This window comes from Panulirus ornatus, chromosome 1, assembly GCF_036320965.1.
Source record: "Panulirus ornatus isolate Po-2019 chromosome 1, ASM3632096v1, whole genome shotgun sequence".
Lineage (NCBI taxonomy): Eukaryota > Metazoa > Arthropoda > Malacostraca > Decapoda > Palinuridae > Panulirus > Panulirus ornatus.
Genome location: NC_092224.1, coordinates 28,561,854 through 28,585,035, shown reverse-complemented (window position 1 = coordinate 28,585,035; position 23,182 = coordinate 28,561,854). Strand labels below are relative to the sequence as shown.

The 23,182-nt window shown below is 41.0% G+C and overlaps 1 protein-coding gene across 6 annotated transcripts in view; it reads right to left on the bottom strand.

The window, feature by feature from the left end:
- The window catches only part of LOC139766419 (rho GTPase-activating protein 21-A-like), an 842,055-nt gene that overhangs the window by 5,434 nt on the left and 813,439 nt on the right, over nt 1-23,182 (bottom strand). For all 6 annotated transcript variants that reach the window (XM_071695368.1, XM_071695121.1, XM_071695281.1 and 3 more), the window contains 2 exons: nt 3,387-3,575; nt 317-470 (listed from right to left, as the gene is read on the bottom strand). In XM_071695368.1, the coding sequence (XP_071551469.1) occupies nt 317-470; nt 3,387-3,575 (343 nt within the window). The remainder of the gene's footprint in view (nt 1-316; nt 471-3,386; nt 3,576-23,182) is intronic.

Sequence of the window (23,182 nt, the reverse complement as noted above, 5' to 3'; positions counted from 1 at the left end):
GATGAAAAAGCAATGATGGATTACATATACAAGCACAAGCCTTATATGTAGGGAAGTAATCTCTATTTTCACCTTGAAAATCCTATGAAATTAAAACCAACAAAACCAAGATAGTCAAGGATTGTGCATGGAGTGAAATGTTTGGAAGTCCCTGGGTTAGTTCTAAAAATGGTACTTAACAAAGATGGTCACATTTAAATGCATAAAACCTTTTGAACAAAAATTCACCCAACTAAACAACCATACATTTTCTCTGAAACACCAACAATAATACAAAATTAGACAAATATCATAAAAGATATTCAAATATACATACCAACACCACTAGGTTTACGTGTTTTTGTTGATGGAGACTGACCAGTGGGTGAGCGTGTTCTGAGAGATGATGTTAGTTTTCGCACAGCTTTATTGCTAGGTTGTGGTGATATGTTGTTGTTGTTCATGGAGGTCTTGCTGCCTGTTTCACCTTCCTGCAGTGCAAAGAATTATACATTCATTATTATGATACCAACTGCATCTCTAACATTGGGCATGTTCAATTCAAGCGACAAATCCAAAATTCCTTATACATGAAGTGATTCTTAAGTGAAAAACACTGCTAATTCCCTTGTTATGTAAGTTAGTAATGACCGATTTTCTGACCAGTTTACTTTATTGTACTTTCTGTTTGAGACTATGAACCATATGAGTAACATTTCATTATGCACCTATGACTGCAACAGAAGGAAGGTTGTTATATTTAAATAGATATTTTTCCATACATTCCAATTTTGCCATAAGTAACACTAAGTGTGTAATGGGTCACACTTCACTGCTTCAACCATCCTTAGATGAATTCTGATTATGTCATTGTGACCAATCCTCTCAGAATGGCTAATTTTGAGATTATGACAGAAGTTACAGACCAATGATGATCTGCTATTTCTGTTGTGACTTTTGTACAGCACAGACCCACAATGTTCTCAAGGAGGAATTCTCATGAAAAGGCATATGTTGTGTCTTTAAAGGATCCCATTCAACATCCAGTTTTAATAGTTTCAGTCTGTTACCATCATATCAGCACATCTGTTGTGTGAAAAATTTCTTACCCTAGGTCTCTGAAGCACATATTCAATACTTACCATATCACACTTTCATAAGTTTGTATTCTACTAACAGCTTGTGGAAATCCTGATAGATAAAGGCAGAGGCCAAGGTTGTAGGTTCATGTTTCAATGGCATATGCTTTCATAAATGAACAAAGATAAATGAAAAGAAAACAGATCCTAAGCAGTTTGAAAGAGCTATGTTAAAAAAAATAAAAACTTGCAAGAATTATTTCTATTTCAAGAGTAATCATGGGAGGTATGAGAGTTTTACTTGACTGCCTAATCACTAGAACAAGTAAGGTATACAGTATTCATACCCTCCATTCATCCTAGAAACCCTACATGTAGGACATTACAAAATCTGCACCCCAAAAGCCAGGTTTCACACAGATGCCACAAGCGTCATTCTTCTGAGCAGCTATTCCCAATGAAGAGTGGTTTCCTTTGCTCTCGTATGGAGTACTGCTCACATATCTGAAGTGGTTCTTCCATGCCTCTATTAGCTTGATTGAAAGTGGAAGAATTTTGCCTCATTAACTCATATGCTACCACCTCTCTTCAATAATTAATTTCCATCCACTATGATGTTATTTCTATCATTCTCTTTTCTACTGCTCATTATGTGAGCTATCTGCATGCATTTCATTCCCTAAGATCTGGACCCACTTATGACTGACTACTCCTTCCCATAGTTTGTGCAGAGACGAGCCACACATGGATAAGCCATTATAATGCCAACCTCTTCCCTCACATAGAAAAGCTGTAGCATTCTTTTCCTCCTTTCATCTTTTCCACTTCTTGTTACCTTTTCAATAAGTTGGTCCATAAACACCACAGAAACTCAAATTAATCCCTATCTTTTTTCTGCTGTCATTCTACCTCATCACCTATCATTCTGTAAGGCATCATCTTGCCCATGTGATACTTTAAGAGTGACATAATAAAACAAATGAAGCAAAAATGAAAACATACAAAGGTCTGTATTTGAAATGAAACCTTATGAATGTTAAACACTGCAGTCCACGTATCTATTCCACTAATATATGTACATGTAACTTTAAACTAAAGACTACATTTCTACAGCTGTATGGTGCTACTGTAATAGTCCTGTTGAAATGAATTATATAAAATGTTAACCCTTCCACTGCCATAGTTGTATTACTTGCTGTAAATTCTGTGAGCAGGAGATTCTCAAATATTCTAAAAGAAGTATCTCTAACTTTTTTACCATGATCAACTTGAAAATCATTTTCTAAACAAAATTATATACAACTCAAGCTGGTGGAACTGTGTTTACATGTGCTACATGCCCTTTAACTTATGCTGTTCCACTGCCAGGCATACAAGGAATACCAGGCAAGCAAAGTGAGATGTGTGTCATTTCGAAAGTGCTTTTGTTCTGTACAAATATGATTACAAAAGGTTTTCATCACTAATATCTATTTTGTAAGAGTCAAAGCTTCTCAGTTTACTACATATCAAGACAGTGCAAAGCATGGAAAAGTTTAGGCTACAGCTTCAAGTAACAATGAATAGAAAGCCACAAGCTTTACTAGTTTTTTATTTTGCCTCAAGACACTTTTATTGTATGTATCCTAGCTGTAGAAGAGAAAATAAAATACAGAGGTCTCCTGCCTACCATGGTTTTACCAACAATGGTTTTGTGCATACATGTTTAGAATAATGGATACCATTTTACCAGTTATGGCATCAAGATTTGAGTATCCATGGTTTTTACAACACAATTCTTTACACGTACTGGTCGAGTGCCATGTGGCCACAAGTTACTTGCGGCCCAGCCCAGCAGACCACCATTGCTAGAGAGACAAGCACTATTGCTATGGCAAGGTAAAGATAGCCTTTTCTACAGCATAGATATCTGGTTGCTTTGTGGCATCAGTGGTAAAATACGGCCATTGTACTAATAATCTATGGTTTTGTACACTTCTCTGTACTTTCATAGAATAACTATGTTGTCTTTGGAGTATAACTTGCTTAGTTAAACCTGATGCGCTCATCACAAGCATTAAGCTATGAAACTCAAAGCTCACTTTCCCTAACTCCCCATTACCCATAGGCCCTGTACCTTGCCAACAATGGTTTTGCCAACCATGGGGTCTTTCAGGAATGTCACCACAGTGGTTGGCAAGGGATGTCTGTTCCATAATGTTATGGCAAGGGATGTCTGTTCCATAATGTTAACAAAATTGTAACAGTAAATAGGTTATTATAACTCATCTCTTTCTGGTTCTAAAAAGAAAAAAGTTCAGGAAATTAAAAGTAGAAGCTTAAGCTTACCTGTATGGCACAACTATTCTGGAGTGTAGAGAGCCAGGCCAACATCTCTGGTGAAGTGTCAGCCTGAAGCAACAGCTGTGAGCCACCTGGTGTTGCAAGACGAAGCACATTTCGTCGCTTGGTATAGTCACTTGCAACTTCTACCTCCGCACCACGAAGGGATATTTGTTCCTCCACTCCCAAGGGTGTCTGTAAAGAATAATTCACTTACATAAAGTGGAGGATGTGAAAGAGCAATGCAAACTATACTATCTGAAAATGTACATATCAAGTACCCACATTATATCACATTTGATACAAACGCATAATACTTTACATTCCATCCCTGGGAACAGGGAAGAAAGAACACTACCCTTGCTTCTCCTACATGTCGTACAAGACTAAAATGGGTGGAACAGTGGGACAGAAGGTGCTAAGTAAGGGTTGTTCATCCTCCTCAAAGACTCAGACACGGATGTCTCAATGTATACGATAAGTGGGAGACAGTATGTCTGGAAAGAGGAACATGGGTGTCCTAGTTGCGAGTGAAATTAAGTTGAAAGGGAAGGAGGAGAAAGGTTTGGGAATATCAGAGGAGCTACATTGTGGGTTAATATGAGGAGTAGTCCTGCTGGAGGAGCTGTGGATATTTCAAAAATGTATTAGTAGAATAACTCCAAACTGATGTGAGAAAATAAAAGTAGATTGTGAGACGTGAGTGATCTTCAATGTCTATGTACATGCAAGTAAAATATGCGAGGTAGCTTAGTAGGTGTAACAGCAATTTTGATACAAGGGACCAATCTAATCCTTAGTGGTAGGAGATCTGAATACAAAAGTTGGTTATGTGACAAACGAGAATATAACTGGGGGGAAAGAACCCAAGTATCCAGCGCAAATGAAAACGGTGAACAGCTGGTCAAGTTGTGTGCTAAAAAAAGATGGGTGACTGAGAATACCTGGTTTAAAAAAAACCTCATAGGTAAGTATACATTAGAATTGGATTATGTACTTTTTGATGAGTGTGCAAAGGAGAGACTACTGGATGTGAATGTGCTGAGTGGGGTAGCTGGGAGATGTACAATTACTTCTTGGTGGAGGTGTGTGTGTCAGTCTGCAGTGTCTTTAGGAAAAGACAAAATGATATGAGTGTTAGGGGGTTGGTGAAAGTGAATGAGGCTTGTGTGTAAGGATACCAAGAGACACTGGGTGAATGAAGAATGGCATAATGTGAAGGTAAATGACACTAAGAGGGTGGATGAGGTATGGAAGGTAATTTGGAAAGCACTTAATACGTATATAGGCAAAGTGAGTAGTATGTGAAATGTAAAATATTGGCATCTAAGAAAGGATCACATATGGAGAGATCAGGAAGTTAAGATGCTAGTGAAAATGAAAAGAAAGGTCCAATGCAAAAACCATGAAAAAGGCTAAGCAAGAAGCTTGTCAAAATTAATATGAAGTATAAGCAATAATATGAAGTACTGTTTTAGTGTAAAGGGTGGCTGACGATTATAAGAGACAACTGGTAAGCAGTATTACTGTAAAAGCTATCAGTATAGAAACGTCTAAATGGCTACAAAGGCTACCTGCTGGTAAAGCAAGTTTAACACTGGAGCCCCACAACCACAAAACTCTCACACAAAGCAAAGAGGTGATTGCAAAAAAGATCTTCCACAGTGCAGTGAAACAACCCATCACTTTCCAGGCCCAAGTTCGAGTCCCAAACAGGGCAGCTGGCAGCCAACCCACTTGTATATCCTTCCCTTTGGGGATGGTCAATAAAGACATACCTGACATAAGCTGAGGTGTGTGTGTGTGTGTGTGTGTGTGTGTGTGTAAATAAGGTTAAGACATGGTGTATATACAAGGTTAAGTAAAGGAGCATTACAAGATAAAATTCTATCCCTATACTGCACAATCAGTAATCACACATGCACACGTACCAAACCTGTCAACAAAGCTTCCACTCAGGAGAACTGAAAAGAATGCACATAGTCTTCACATTTATGTATATGGATGGGGATATGCTCTGAAAACAATTCCCAGCATACTTTAGGCTAATACTAGAATACTTTTAATATCTGGTCACTGCAATTAAAGGTGCACAAAAATATAACAGGGAGGTCAAAAGAAGAATAAAAAATATGGCACCACAATCAACATATACAATGTTTTAATACAGGATTTCATTGCTAGATAGAATGTATTTCATCTGATGAGTAACGTTATATCAACTCTTCAAAGTATTCTGTCATCCTGACAATCAGTTATAATTATCTGCAGTAAACACCTATCACAAGACAAAAAACAAGTTAGTTCTACATAAACTCCTTCTTGTTCCACTCCTATGTGACCAACTTTGATTCTTTTTAGTACAATACATCAAGGTTATAATGTACATGCTTACTTTGAATTTTGTTGTATCGGATATTATGAACATTAACCAGACACACCAACTATTAAGTGTGGCCTACAAACAAGTCCAAGTGTATGAAATGTAACTAAGAAAGTATCTCCCTTGTTTTCCATTTCTCAGTAAGTCCAATCTCAAGTAAAATCCCACATAGTTAGGGTCTAATACATCTGTTCCAAAGTTTTGATGTTTCTTGGGCAACCTTGTTTGGGCACAGACTAAAATACCTGCCACAGGCAGCATAAATAATTGGTAAGCTTGCGATGGACTTATGCACAAATTAAACCTTCCATTGTGAGTGCAGGATGTAAATTTACACAAATCTAACACTGTGTGTATAACATAAACTAATCATTATTGCCACACACAGAAAAAGGAGCTAAGAAGTATGCTACAGGCATATGTACCATGTTTGCCTATCAGGCACATGTAAATCTATCAGTATATTTATAATGACCCCAGGTCCAATTTCTATGAAGTCTTGGTGTTATCAACATCCTTTCTATAGGCTCCTGCAGCCTAAGAATGTACTACCTCCAGCAACAGGGAAACGTAGACTCCTTTCAAAAGAGTTCCTTGACTGTATTACTAATGATACAGCCTTATCAAAGGTGCCTTTTCACTCATGGTGTAACCTCAAGCAGACAGAGTCCTGCAATACCCACACATAAATCAAGGCAGACAAGCATGAACTATGTACTAATAGTGGCCCACTGGTAAGGCTACCACAATGAGTATTTTCATCATGTCTGCTAAAGGTGGTTCTTTAACCTGCTATAGGACACAAACATGTCTGAAAGTCACACACTTTAAGTTAAATTTGTCAAAAAATTTATCGAGGGTAGGTAGACATTCCATGTCAGTCTGTCACTGAAGTTTGTACAATAAACACTATCACAGGTATGTATTTGGAAAGAGTCATAATTCTAATTAGTTTGCTAAAAATTTATGTACTAGGAAAGTCACAATTTTAATTAGTTTGCACGAGGCTTATGTACTAAGAAAGTCATAATTCTAATTGGTTTGCTAAAGATTTATGTACTAGGAAAGTCACAATTTTAATTAGTATGCAAGAGGTTTATGTACTAAGAAAGTCATAATTCTAATTAATTTGCTAGAGGTATAAATTTGCTAGAGATATAAGTTTGTTAGAGATAAGTGAACTGTGTAAACCAGCCTCAAGCATGGATAAAAACAATCACAAGTAACTAATAAACAAATCTCTGAAAAAAGCCTCTTAAGAGGTTCACTTGATGAGGGTGTGTACACAAGGTGCACTACATACTGTAAGTATATGTCTAACACATATGTGTAATGTACGTTCTCACTCTACACAAACCAGATCCAGTCTGGCACATAAGAAGCTATTCAGTCCAGCTTAAAGCCCACCACAATCAGGGTTGCCCCTTGCCAGGTTATCAAACTTCCCTAATAGGCAAGTTATTATGTATGAATTAGCAAAGATGGATATAGGTGGTGAGCTCCTACACTAAATACTATGCTGTCTATCAAATAAAAAGTCTGCTGTGTTGTGTAAAGACTATAAAAGTGATCTTTCAAATAGAAGGTCTACTGTGTTGTTTCAAGGCTACAAAAATGAAGTTAATTTCTCCTCCTTTAAACATCTTGGTGTCTAAGTCCCATGTACTGGAGCTAGTGTGCAAAAACTAAACTGACCATGTACTGATAGACTCAGAGGCCAGAGAGTTGTTGCATGGTACAACCCATTATGGTGCAAATATCAAAATTGTTAAAATGATTACTTGGCTTACATTAAGTCTCTAACAGATTACCATGCAACAGTTTTAGTCCTCCATAACAGCAAAAGTATTAAGAGACCTGAAAAAAATGTAAAATAAAGCCTTAAGAATCAAACTTGGATGCCCATAGACCAATATCATGCGGAAAGACCTCGGTATTCCCAATATTGAGGAAAGAGTACTTGAAATTAATCTTGTGATAGGAGTGAAATTTCTGCATGGCTATTAAGATCCTCAAAATTATAATTACAAAGGAACTAACAGACTTTTTTGAAGCAAGTAGACAAGTTCAAATAAGCACAAGCAGAAACATTTTCCATCACAATGAAATGCGTAAATTACATGTATATGGAGGCTATAAGATTAAAAGATTACAAGATGTTGTAATTGCTAGAATAAGAATAGGTTATTGGTACTATTGGTGCTTTGACCTATCTGAAGATGTTAATCATGTGAATTATGAAGTTTGTGGTCAAAGATTTGGAAACAAACACTACGTCACCTAATGTGAAAAACTCGGCGACCCTTTTAGGAATAGGTTTAAAGAAACCCAGCAAGAAATATCACATTGTTAATAACAAGAAACTTGAAATTCTAAGATAATATTCACTTTTTGCATCTAGTCATTAAAGCTTATCATATGAAAGTATGGAATGTAGGTAATGAAGCTTATGTAATTAATCAACTTCATGACAACCTATGTAATATTAGCCCACTGGGGTCTCATAAAGACCCTTTGTGACCTCTGTAATCCCTTAACACTATCCTCACAGGATGAGCATGGGGTGCCCAATAAATTTGCCAGCACAAATAAATCAATCAATCCTCAATGGGTTCTGTGTGGTGAACTCGCCCTACCATCCCCATTTCTCACGCTGCCTGAGAGACCACTTACGGGTGTGCTCCAGGTGAGTCAGGACCCTACACCCAACCCGTTTGTAACACAATACCTTCTTCTTGCACAACCAAAGGTGTGTTTATTTGCATCTCTGTTTCTCATTCGCACTCATCGAAAGGCTATTAAAATATATCACATTATATAAAAGATCTGGTTGAAAACACAGGGGCTGGGATTGTGCAAGATATTCATATCAACCCTCAGCAATGAATTGTTGGTTACACCTTCTTGATACAAAAAGAAACTGATTATTACTACTTGTGATCTTAACATCAAAATAAAGACAATAATGCATGCTTACACAAAAAAGCCCTAATGTTGATGAAAAGATGGGAAAACACAAAATCGTTTTAACCAAGGTAATGATGTATACTGCTTAAAAAATCTGCCACAGTCCAAACATTACATATACACATTTATATCATACATATCTATGATTACATGGCCACCCAACACACACACACACACACACATATATATATATATATATATATATATATATATATATATATATATATATATATATATATATATATATATATATTTTTTTTTTTTTTTTTTTTTATACTTTGTCGCTGTCTCCCGCGTTTGCGAGGTAGCGCAAGGAAACAGACGAAAGAAATGGCCCAACCCCCCCCCCCCATACACATGTACATACACACGTCCACACACGCAAATATACATACCTACACAGCATTCCATGGTTTACCCGAGACGCTTCACATGCCTTGATTCAATCCACTGACAGCACGTCAACCCCTGTATACCACATGACTCCAATTCACTCTATTCCTTGCCCTCCTTTCACCCTCCTGCATGTTCAGGCCCCGATCACACAAAATCTTTTTCACTCCATCTTTCCACCTCCAATTTGGTCTCCCTCTTCTCCTCGTTCCCTCCACCTCCGACACATATATCCTCTTGGTCAATCTCTCCTCACTCATTCTCTCCATGTGCCCAAACCATTTCAAAACACCCTCTTCTGCTCTCTCAACCACGCTCTTTTTATTTCCACACATCTCTCTTACCCTTACGTTACTTACTCGATCAAACCACCTCACACCACACATTGTCCTCAAACATCTCATTTCCAGCACATCCATCCTCCTGCGCACATCTCTATCCATAGCCCACGCCTCGCAACCATACAACATTGTTGGAACCACTATTCCCTCAAACATACCCATTTTTGCTTTCCGAGATAATGTTCTCGACTTCCACACATTTTTCAAGGCTCCCAAAATTTTCGCCCCCTCCCCCACCCTATGATCCACTTCCGCTTCCATGGTTCCATCCGCTGACAGATCCACTCCCAGATATCTAAAACACTTCACTTCCTCCAGTTTTTCTCCATTCAAACTCACCTCCCAATTGACTTGACCCTCACCCCTACTGTACCTAATAACCTTGCTCTTATTCACATTTACTCTCAACTTTCTTCTTCCACACACTTTACCAAACTCAGTCACCAGCTTCTGCAGTTTCTCACATGAATCAGCCACCAGCGCTGTATCATCAGCGAACAACAACTGACTCACTTCCCAAGCTCTCTCATCCTCAACAGACTTCATACTTGCCCCTCTTTCCAGGGCTCTTGCATTTACCTCCCTTACAACCCCATCCATAAACAAATTAAACAACCATGGAGACATCACACACCCCTGCCGCAAACCTACATTCACTGAGAACCAATCACTTTCCTCTCTTCCTACACGTACACATGCCTTACATCCTCGATAAAAACTTTTCACTGCTTCTAACAACTTGCCTCCCACACCATATATTCTTAATACCTTCCACAGAGCATCTCTATCAACTCTATCATATGCCTTCTCCAGATCCATAAATGCTACATACAAATCCATTTGCTTTTCTAAGTATTTCTCACATACATTCTTCAAAGCAAACACCTGATCCACACATCCTCTACCACTTCTGAAACCGCACTGCTCTTCCCCAATCTGATGCTCCGTACATGCCTTCACCCTCTCAATCAATACCCTCCCATATAATTTACCAGGAATACTCAACAAACTTATACCTCTGTAATTTGAGCACTCACTCTTATCCCCTTTGCCTTTGTACAATGGCACTATGCACGCATTCCGCCAATCCTCAGGCACCTCACCATGAGTCATACATACATTAAATAACCTTACCAACCAGTCAACAATACAGTCACCCCCTTTTTTTTATAAATTCCACTGCAATACCATCCAAACCTGCTGCCTTGCCGGCTTTCATCTTCCGCAAAGCTTTTACTACCTCTTCTCTGTTTACCAAATCATTTTCCCTAACCCTCTCACTTTGCACACCACCTCGACCAAAACACCCTATATCTGCCACTCTGTCATCAGACACATTCAACAAACCTTCAAAATACTCATTCCATCTCCTTCTCACATCACCGCTACTTGTTATCACCTCCCCATTTGCGCCCTTCACTGAAGTTCCCATTTGCTCCCTTGTCTTACGCACCCTATTTACCTCCTTCCAGAACATCTTTTTATTCTCCCTAAAATTTACTGATAGTCTCTCACCCCAACTCTCATTTGCCCTTTTTTTCACCTCTTGCACCTTTCTCTTGACCTCCTGTCTCTTTCTTTTATACTTCTCCCACTCAATTGCATTTTTTCCCTGCAAAAATCGTCCAAATGCCTCTCTCTTCTCTTTCACTAATACTCTTACTTCTTCATCCCACCACTCTTTTAAACTATTCGCCATTTCCCGCGTTAGCGAGGTAGCGTTAAGAATAGAGGACTGGGCCTTTTTTGGAATATCCTCACCTGGCCCACTCTGTTCCGCAAGGAAACAGACGAAAGAAATGGCCCAACCCACCCCCATGCACATGTATATACATACACGTCCACACACGCAAATATACATATCTACATATATATATATATATATATATATATATATATATATATATATATATATATATATATATATATTGTCTTGGACAATCGCATGTTTACCAAATGGCGTCCTAGCTTCGTCTCTTCGGTGTATATCAACTGACTGTTATATTTCTCTCTTGTGTCTCCCCTGATGATGTGATTATTACACGAAAACGCACTTGGGAACTTATCGTGTTTCATTTTCCCCGTGGACTCATAGGAATATCTTGATCATGCGCAAAATTGTGATCCTTTCCAATATATATATATATATATATATATATATATATATATATATATATATATAAACACCACTAATTCTCCCCATGCTGCTCTCCAATAAGGAACTAGGAACTGATGACCTTTGGAGCGAGAAGATCGTAAATCATAATTCTTTCTCGCTCACAATGTAACCGATAAAGAGGGAACAGAGAAGGGGCCAAAAGTGAGGATTTTCCCCCCTAAGGCTGAGACATAATGTTCTTGATAGGTTCCCAGGAGCACTTTCGTGTAATTATCACACTATCAGGGGATATACAAGAAAGAAATATGTCAGTTGATAAACAACGAAGAGACGTAACTAGGACGCCATTTGGTATACCGGACTCTACCTGTGATTAAAACGCGAGTGAAATCATCTTCGACATAGCAATATCAACGTCAGTTGACGAAATCAAGTAGCCTCATCGAGACTTCTCACTCACTAAAGGAGTACAACCATTTTCTGCTACTAAGTATAAAGGTGTAGGAGACCCTAAAAGAAGGCCTGGTTATATACATAACGTATACTCTTTTACACAACAAGGTTATGAAGCTTTTCATAAATTTGTTACCTAAAGTACTGACAAATATTCAATCTGCGAGGAAGCGAGAACTTACCCAGGACCCATATGAAGAGAGGCTCCAAAAGCGTGGGATGCGCCCATTGGCAGCGACAGCTGCAATAGGAACACACGCTACCTTCATCTTGGTATTAGGTGGTACGCAAGGCAAGAAGCTGCTCAAGTGAGACAGTAGCCATAGTGTGGGAGTGATGTGCTGGCTCTGCATAGAGCGTCCGGTGAAGACGGGTTAGTTTAAGTGGCTCATATCACGTACGTTGATGAAAGGCAGTGCGGCAGGCTTATACTGTGGCTTGGCGTTCACATTGTGGTGTGGGCAACTATATAAGCACTTCGAAAGTAAAGAACAGGTAATCTGAAGAGCAATCACCTTCATGATACATAAATCAAAAGACGAAGAGCTACGGGACCGCAAAAACACACACAAACGTGAGAGCCAATTGGGAGCACATTTTAAGGTTCGATGTCAGCGTGTACAATACGCACAGGTGTCTACTCATGGGGAGGGCAGAGAACACCACAGTATCTTTGCATTAAGCAGTATCCTGTCTGTACCTTACCGCCATCTCACAAACAAATACACACACCCACTTGACAACCTTACCCAACACACCCACACAGTCTAGTATGTGAACCAAAACCTAAGTATCCAATCAATTTCTTTTATTTAATCACATTATTTCAACCACTGGATTTTCCAGAAATTTATTTCTTTTACACATATACCAATCCATTTCAGCTCTGTAAAACAATTTTGTTCTTAGGTACTTCTAAGTATTTTCATGTAATGCATTCTTCATCACTGCTTCTTATATGAGATTTTCATCAACAAAGTCTCCCACTGTATTTCAGAGACAATCTTCATTCACCTACGTAGCAAGAGATTCAGTTAAACAGTAGTGTACAAGAAAAAATGCAAATGTAATCTTTTTATTCCCATCAGTTACTAAGATTCTACATACAAGCGAACCTTACAGCAAAATTCCTTCAAAACTGTCAAAATATCATCGTCACATAACGTTGCGAAGTTACGTAAGTTACAACCTTGTAATTCTCCCCATCAACAGGGCCGGAAGGCACTGGGACCCCTGCCTTGTAAAAAACATGTATTATAAACACAAACTGTTTCAAGTAACGTCTGATTAATTTTCCTTATCAATATGTAGCAGCTCATGCCACAAGAAGAAATGGCATCAGGAAAATTAGTTAAGAAATCAATAATGAAACAATAAAAATGTTTACATCAAGCAATAATAATAGCTACTTCACATTTTTGCTACAACCCTCTCCGATATATATATATATATATATATATATATATATATATATATATATATATATATATACAAACGAGCTGTATCAACTATCTAACCTTCAGGCCCTTGGCGTGGCCGGTATGGGACTAAATAATCATCCTTCTACGAAGTTAGTCACCAACCATCCAGACCTGAACCCGACTCGCTTTCACTTAACGCAGGAACAGTGGTCCCATATCCATATCAACCCAAACTAGTTTCTCTCCGAAATATGTTACAGCTGAAGTAACTAATTTTATGAGAACAAAAATCAGCTTAGGCTCAGAATCTAACCTTGCCATTATAGATACACCTTAAAAGCTTAATGCGTCTCCACTAACTGCTATGAAATGTTTAGTTCGCTAGAGTAACATAGTATCCTTCATGTCCCTCAGAGGTACAATGTGGCAATGTAAGTGTATCGGATGAAGCCAGTGAAGCGAAGAGAAGGCCAGGCAGCGGTGCCCTGCTAGCGCTTGTCTCGAGAACCGCCCACCCAAACACGGGCATGCCATTCTCTGCAACCCGTAAAGACCTTATACACTATACTATCTTCACGCCTCGCTTTTCAAATATGTTCCTTTCAGTATTCAAGGAAAGAAAAATACAGTCATCGCATGATTTTGGTGAAGTACATTTCGAAGCATGACCAATGAATGCAGATTGCAGAGGAGACAAGCGAGGGACAGGAAGTGCTGCCATGATGATATCAAGCTCTTCGTTAAGATCAGCTTTTGTGCCCTCAGTAAGTTCTTCCTGTCAAGGAAGACGACAATTCCGGGGTAGTACTGCCTCCCAGACAGGACCTCATCCCAACTTAAAACCACACCCACGTGTCTCTTTTAACCTGCCTAGCCCAGGGTCGAACCGGTCTTGCAATGTCTATTATCTCTTTCTCATATATGTTCAGACCACCCATTCCAAGCTAGTTTCGTTACCAAGGGCGTTAGGGCTACCGAACTACTCCCTTCCAGCAGTGGAAAAATGTGGAAATACTTCTGAAAAAATTCTTTTCAAACCGCCATTATGAAACCTGAAGAATAACTTATCAGGACCTAAAAATCACTCCTAGGCCTTTCCTTGAAAGGAAGCACAAAAATACAATACAAATACGTCTAAGCATTTAATACAGACTTCATTGAAGTTTCATAGTTATACCAAATATCTTTTGATACTTTCATTGTACATAAATTAATTACGTGTTGCTTGTTTTGAGGAAAAAGCTATTGTGTGTCAGCCATCCAGGTTCATACTTGTCATCAAGATGTGTCTGGCCTACTCCACTACCCTACCTGTGATTCTCCACAGCATCCTGTTCCATTCTCCCTTCCGCATTACGATCTCAACGATACTGCCCTTTTCAAGAATACAAGAATTTTACTTTATCATTCTCCGTCATCTTTCATAATGACGGTTTCAAGAAAAATATATAAAAAAAAATTATACCCCCCCCAAAAAAAAAACTAAACAACTATGGTCACGGAAGCCTGAGACCTGTTTGACAACACATAATACCAGTTTATGAATCAGAGCTGTAAAACTTTTGTGCGAAACTGAAGCAGTAATCTGGAATCGTGAGTTTGTCCCCAGTGGAAGATGCAAGGATTCATCTAAGTATCAAATAATAAAAGTACAATACCTGTCCGATGTTAACGGCGACTTCATAAAGGAAAAAGAAAAATTAGTTGCATATGCTAGCAGGCAATATCATGACAGAAAGAGAGAAACAATGGCAATAATACGTTGCCAGTTAGTTAACGTAATAATACAGCCAATGCTACAGGGAATAAGACATCTTAGAATGTCCGGCATCCTGAGAAGTATGCCCCTTAAGTTTAGGCATTGCTTAGATACTGACATATCCTATGGGATGTTAAGACCACCCCCCCTCCCCCAACACCAACGAAGAAATCTTAGCATCCGCTTAAGACTTGTAAAGCTAACCTATCTTGACTTTAATACGTGAGGTCTAATAATGCCAACCAAATATGCAAAATATATACTAAGTGAACCGCTGACGAATCCCCATCAGCTTGGAGCTATAGATAAGAGCTATAGTCAGTGACGACTCTGTCAGCAATATATTAAACATTGTTTCTTCATCATCGCATACAAGTGCACTCCGAAGGGGGCCGGTATCACCAGGATTTGATTTTTCCAGTTTTAACATAGCAGCCCAAATTTCTCTGGGATCCCCACCCCATATGTGAGGTTACTTGGAAATTCTCCGTGGTATCCTTCAGGACATCAGATAATTACTGCAGCGTATAGACAACGGCGTTAATGGTAGCTTACAAACACCAAAACTTAAGTACTAGGAGACATGGCAGATCTATAGGGTTCAAAACCTTCCCTACGATCTCACCCCCTAGAAAAAATCCTGAGTTATGCTAGGGGTAGGATGTGTGATTTAAATCTTTCTTACCTTGTCAGAATGCAAAATCCCTAGGAAGAAGTCAACATCTGTACGTATTATTGCTTGGGAATGCCATGAACATATATCTAATGAAACGCCATACTCCACGACATCAGGTTTCAGATGCTAGCGTATCTAATACTTTCTCCTCTGTAAAGGTCTGACATTATAAAAAAGTTTTGACGTAAGATATAATGAGACTGATTTAGGAAATATACCTTTGCAAACTCTTTGGAAATTACGGATGAATAAAACTATTCCTTAAACAGCTTTATCAATTAAATTCTCGTACGACTAACTCGGAAACAAGAAAATTCGCTTCTAAGGAACAGTCCGACACAATTCTTACCAAGCATAAGCGTGTTTATGCTTGGGGTTATGGGTATGTCTCGTCTTAAGAGAAATGCAATCAGTGTTAGCTGGTTTTTAAACATGTCGGCGGAAGGAACTAGTCAGTCCACGCTCAAGGTCTTCTTGGTGCCACATTCCAAAAGCATTGACAATTTGGGTATATTTACTTATCTTACCTAATCTGCATCCACTTAGTTCAGGCATGAGAAAGTTAAAACAAGTATCTATATGAAACAGCCAGCGTGAATGAATGAGGTGGTCGTATCATCAAGGCTGAGGGCTCAAGGGAGGCAGGTGGTGGCGGAGGTACTGAATGAGATGCCCGGCCACTACTTCCTACTCCACACGACAGTTGCCAACGTTCACGTTAGCATTAACTCCACGCACTATCAATGAACTTACTTGTACTGTAACGTCTACAATATAAGAGTGCGGAATATCAAGACAGCTAAAACAATCCTGAGAGACGGAGAATTAAAGAGTAGTAGGAGCGCAGAGGTTCAATAAGGTGCTACAAGGGTGGCCACTTCCGTACACCATGCACGGCCGAGCACACTACCGGATGGTTAATTGGCCAACTCAACTTTTGGCATTTAAAACTGTCATAACTCGAGAATGGATTTTCTTACAGGGTACCTAGGCGAATTTTATAATATGTCGCTTACAATCTAAAGCTAAAAAACACAACGCTCGAATAATTCGACTTTTAAATCATAACAAACTACTTTAGGAAAACTTAATTACTCCGGTAAATCTAGAGGATCATGACGGAATTCATCATTAACGAGGGCCAAGCCGGTCATGAACAAGTGCTGGCGGTGTAACTCATCTGCGCGCCGCCAGGCCCTGAGGTGCAGACGAGTGAGGTTAACGTGCTTGCAGCTTATTGATCCGCGCAGCGCCCTGCTTGTCTAGCCACCGTCTGCTCTCCCCGTCACCCATTCCATTTTTTGTCACCGAATCTACTTGGATTAAAGTGTTGACTAAAGCAGATGTAACGTTTCCTGCTATTCCCCCAAGGATAAGAGTATATTTTCGCTTTCAAACGCCTTACAACAGTATCAGCTGTCGGGTGAATAGGGTAAGGAAACATGTCCAAGGTTTCTGCTACGCTCATAAATGGTCTTGTCGCTTGTCCGGGTTGGACGAGGTAATCACTGCAGTGCATGGTGACACTCCTTCTCTCTCAGTTCATGCATAAAGATTATATCAAAACTTCCGATCCATCCTAATTACTAGTGTGATAAAAAGAATCTCACATTCTTTTTAAACCTGACGAGATGTAGTAGAGAGCTTGTCCAGCGTGGAGTTGGCTGAAATGCGAACATGCAGCAGGTGCTTGATGACTGACCACCACGACGGGGGACGGTTGGGTGCGGGGTAGGAGGGCGGAGGGATAGATACCCTTCGCCTCTATATCCACTTCCGCAATTTGTAAATATATTGGTGGTGGGAGGGTGGCGAGGCTTCGACACCCCTCCCCCCACACCATCTTGCCGCCACGCTCTCATCGATAGTTCTTTAATCTCGCGGTAAATGCCTGAAAACTTGCCTTGTACGCTATCACTTGTAACCAGCCTCACTTCCATCCACATTAAAAAAAAAAGAAGAAAAAAACGTAAGAGCTAAATTTAATGTGGTGTGGTGGCGGAAGCCACTGTTTATGCTTTAGAGGTTTGGAGAGCCAAGTCTTGCCTTCCCACGTCTCTGCTTAGCAGCATCAACCCACAATTTGTTGCTTCCTTTAGTCAGCGTTGGCGCAGAACACGAATCGGTACAAAATACACTAAAATTCCTATCGGAAGCGATTACCTGAAGTGGCAGTGAGCGGTGATGGCTGCAAGAACAGTATTCAGTGAAAATATAATGACTAGTTCATGAAAACTGACTGACTCTCTTATTCCTGTGATGACCACAGTCTGTAGGGGAGCGAGGATGGCATAGCTGGTACTACGGTAGAGGTGGGAGGCCGGTACGTTGTGTGTGGCAGTACAGGGCTGTAAATATTATTATGGGCGATGGTAGTGAGGTGATGGTGCCAGCCAGCCGACCTTCACCCACTTGCTACACTCCTACCCAATGCGTATGTTTCATCACATAGCATATATATATATATATATATATATATATATATATATATATATATATATATATATATATATATATACATATATATACTTTACAAACATAATCACCTTATGGCACCACGTATTGACACATCAAAATATCTCGGGAGAGACAACCAATAAAAACGGCTTCTTAAGGTAAGCAGAGTCCATGATCCTATCTAAACTGGACACACTGGGATGGTGTAGAAAAACAAACAACTGAGAGAAAAATACACTAGTAACATAAATGAAGGAGGAAGGATGAGTTACATAAATCTCATATTCAATTCGCTCCCATGGGGTGGATCAGATAAATGTAGTCTCTCAGTGCACTAACAAAGCCTCAACCCATGTCCAGTAAGTAACTTGAACAGAGATTTGCATACTACTGCAGAGTTTCTTTATGTTTCAATCTTACCAACACACCAAACAGACTGAAGTGAGGCTACTGCCTCTCTTAACACCTCCCCGTTTACACAAACACTTCCGTGGTGCAGCGGTTGGCGTTACTGACTGTCACACGTGCACGGGCGGCCTGTGATCAAACCCACACTGGTTCGAATCCTGAGCGTGGTAGCCGGTCCACAGTTTTTCCAGGTGCTCATCCTGGTTTAGGTTTGTGTGTGTGTGTGTGTGTGTGTGTGTGTGTGTGTGTGTGTGCGTGTACACGTAAAGGAGTAATAACACTGTACATATCCACAAAATCAAGAAGCGTGGCAACATCAATGTAAAACTCTCTCCCAATGACACAAAAATAGTAATCACAAACAGCAATCACATGCACACACGAGTGTAAAACCCCCTTCCCGTACAGGACAATAAGGTAATCAAACACACACACACACACACACACACATACGCACACCCTTGACGCTTCTACCACACGCCATCAACCGTCACTCTTGTGGCACTCCAACCTGGAACACCTCCAGCTCACGCATGGCACCAGCCCTGCTCTTCCGCCCTTCGTGTCTTCACCTTGTGCCTTAACCCCTTTAGCACGACGGCGTGACCTAACCTGAGCAAATGCGGTGCCATCCTTGAGCACAAAGGTTTGACCCTTAAGTGTCACGACGTGACCCTAGACCAGAACCTTTAAGGGTCAGGTCAAGCGTCGTCCTCAAGGGTCGAAACGTCTTGCTCAGGGGTTTTTAAGCCACACCACCCAAGATCGTCACCAACCCTTCACCTGCATTACCTCTAAATAGCCATATCATCTTACGTGTCTTACTAGTCACTGCTTCACATAACAAGTCTTCCTCTACCCTAAACAACGTAGCGGTGTCGAACCCCGACTGTTCTTACTGTTGCCCCTCCGGACCTAGGAAAGGTAGAATTTTAAACTCGTGTACCAAGACACGGGACAAGCATCCCATTGGGGCAGCCTCTTGAATATTCTAATACACTCAGATTCTATAACTCTTACGATGAACATTTGTCATGTAGAGAGCGTGGAGATGTTATCCTGGGAAGAACCGAGTTACAGGAGGTCACTAGTTAGGAGAGGAAGTCGGGATGAGCCGCTCCAACCACACCATCATCAACACTTCCGCCGCCCTCCCGACCCGCTCTCACAGGGCGAAATCCCGTTGTAGATATATACTCTCTCTCTCTCTCTCTCTCTCTCTCTCTCTCTCTCTCTCTCTCTCTCTCTCTCATGGCAAAATCCCGTCCAGTATTTCTCTCTATGATTACCTTCTTGTGCATATGGTGGGGGGGGGGCTCCCAAAGCTCCTGTCATCACATGTCTGCCATGCTGCACTTCCAAATCTTCAGGTGGTGATCACATTTACTCCATCCCTGTTGAGACCGTTCGACTTCTACAACCACATGCACTCGGATTCTGATGCCAAAGTGGTTCTACTCGTTCTCGCTAACAGTTCTCCCCGGGTTCTTGTTATGTGCTTAAGTTCTGGCGTTCTAGATTTTCAAAAACCGTCATCTTAACACTACACCATCCTACGTATGCGATTACAAGTTGTGTGTCCCGGGGAGAGAGAGAGTTTTAAACTCGTGTTGCCCCGCCTGTGAATGTGTGTGTGTGTGTGTGTGTGTGTGTGTGTGTGTGTGTGTTCGAGGAGACAAGAATTACCTCCTTCACGAACTTTTAAAAGTTATCCTGAACAACCGTACCGTACATCAAGCAACGGAGACCCCACCATGGAGCCCTCACCGGCGTCAGGGAAACAATCACACGGCTGGAACCAGCGGCAGGCAGCCGGTGTAGGGTTGCTGCTGTTCTTACAAGAAATAAAACCGCTACTTCCCCCTGAACTACATTTCGTCACGAACAAACGTAAATTTCTACACGAACACCTCCCCAACTGACTGTCCTATTACACATTAGCTACACCAATGAGGCGATAAATCTGCAACAGAAAATAAACTAGAGGTTAAGACTACCTTCTCTGGCTGGGTTACCACTTTCAAAAAAAAAAAATATCCCACAGTGTTTCTACATTATCAAAGAACAGACACCACTTGGAGGTCTAATAAAATCGCTTCAGTCACAGGTATAATACTTCAGTAACAAACATCAGACGTGTGCGGGTTTCTGATGCTGGCGACGCAAACACGACGGTCGCTTGACTGAGGCAGGGATGGCCCACGTAGGCTCTAGGGTTACGTTACGACAGCATCATCGTATCTTGCATGCGTCCTGCCTAGATACGGCGACTGAGCCGCACCTCTGCTCCGACACTCAACTGCTCACTCGAACGGTGCACTTTACTCTTCGGCACAGCCTGTACACACTCACTATCACAAGTCGGCTAAGACTCTTCCAGCGAATTCATCTACGATTCTGTTCGGTCCAACACACCGAAGGAGTAGCACAGCCGAAGCGTATATCAACACCTGTTACTTTTCATTCCACGTTACTTTTGATCGTTTATTTTTTTCTTTTCCAAAGGGCAAGACTGTGGTGTTCCAGGGATTGTAGTTTCAGCATTATGATGATGGCGAGCTGTCTTCACGTCCCCTCCTGGATATATATACAGCCCCAGCAGGCGGGCGTAGGCCGAGTCTCTATCCTGCTGGAGCCAGGACCTCAGCCTGCCGGGCGTGTCCACCAACACAATAAGACCTCTGAGCACGACGGCACGACCCGTGGGCACGAAGGTACGACCTCCCTGAGCACGAAGATACGAACGTAGGCTTTACATTTTTGTCCTAAACCCCTCACAGGTCAGATCAAAAGTCAGGCCATCATTCCAAAGGGGTCGTAACGTTCTCCTCCAGGGTCAGTGTGTCGTGCCCTCAGGGGTTAAAACTACTATGATGTAGAGCCTAGCGAGAGGCACTAACAGGAGGTCCCAGAGCGGCTCGTACTGCCCACCACGGCCGCCCTCCACTGACTGAGCCAGTCCAACCTTACCTGCCCGTCCCTCCACCAGCCCGCCTCCCACCTGCTCTAGGCACACAAACACACACACACACACACACACACACCCTGCCTGCCACAGAGTCTAGGTCATCCATACCCAGCCTGCAACATAGTCTAGGTCACACCCAAACCCTGTCTACCACATAGTCTAGGTGACACACACCCTACCTGCCACACAGTCTATAACATACACACACCTTACCTGCTACACAAACTAAGTCACATCCAAACCCTGCTCACCACACAGTCTAGGTCACAACCACACATTGCCTCCCACACAGACTAGGTCACATCCAAACCCTGCTTACCACAAAGTCTAGGTCACAACCACACCTCGCCTACCACACAGTCTAGGTCACACACACACCGTTTGCCTACCAAGGAAGTTCTGTAACGGGAGTACAAACCAGTGCTATAGAATGTTTTGTGGTATCTGCGGGGGAATATCAAAACATGGGTAGCATCGTGTGCAAATAAAGACGAAAGTTCGGAAAAAAAAAGAATACCGAGACAGACATGGCTCAACATAAAAGAATGTCACAAAGCGAAAGACCATAGAGCAGATGTAATATATGGGGAATAAAGACGACACTAACTAGTCACCATCTGACAAAGAAACGAGGGAGAGAGAGAGAGAGAGAGAGAGAGAGAGAGAGAGAGAGAGAGAGAGAGAGAGAGAGAGAGAGAGAGAGAGAGAGAGAGAGAGGCATATACTGTCTAAAAAAAAAAAAGAAAAAAAAGTGATTGGGATATGCGCTTAACTACAGACCATTCTTCCCAACAGGTGCGGTCTACAAACCACTGGAAAAGGTAACTGTAAAACAAAAAAAGAGGAACTCCTTAACTGGGGAGGGAGAAAAAAAAAAAGGTATTCAGGGAAAGGCCATGCATCACAGTTCTCTAGACCGTCAACGACAGACTCGGTTCCGTCTTCGATTAAAGGAATGGATGGGTCGACCGCGTATTTCTGGATAGCCAGGAAAGTTCCGACACCATTCCACTTTAGGGTATGATGAAGAAGGTGGCTCTATGGGTTACAAAAATACGTCGATCCCCCTCAGACCCCCTTTTACTGGAGAGAAAACCTTTGCGGAAGGGAGCAAACAACACGGGAGTTCAGAGGAGCATTCTCAAGATGGACTGGAGTCACCAGTGGCGTGCCGCGGGGTACGATCTTGGGGCCACTGCTCTTCATGATATACTTAAATTATTACACCCGATAGACTGGACTTGTATCACATGTCCGCAGATAATGCAAAGGTCACAAGAGAAGAAGAGAAATGTCGATCAACTCAAAATTGGCCTGATAAATGCATGGTGATGAAACTTAATCAGAGTAAATGCAAGTGCAAGTAATTAGGACGGGAAACAATGAGAGAATGTCTCAGCGTGAATGTTACCAAACGAATAATATAGCCATATGAATTTGTACGTGAAAGATACCTA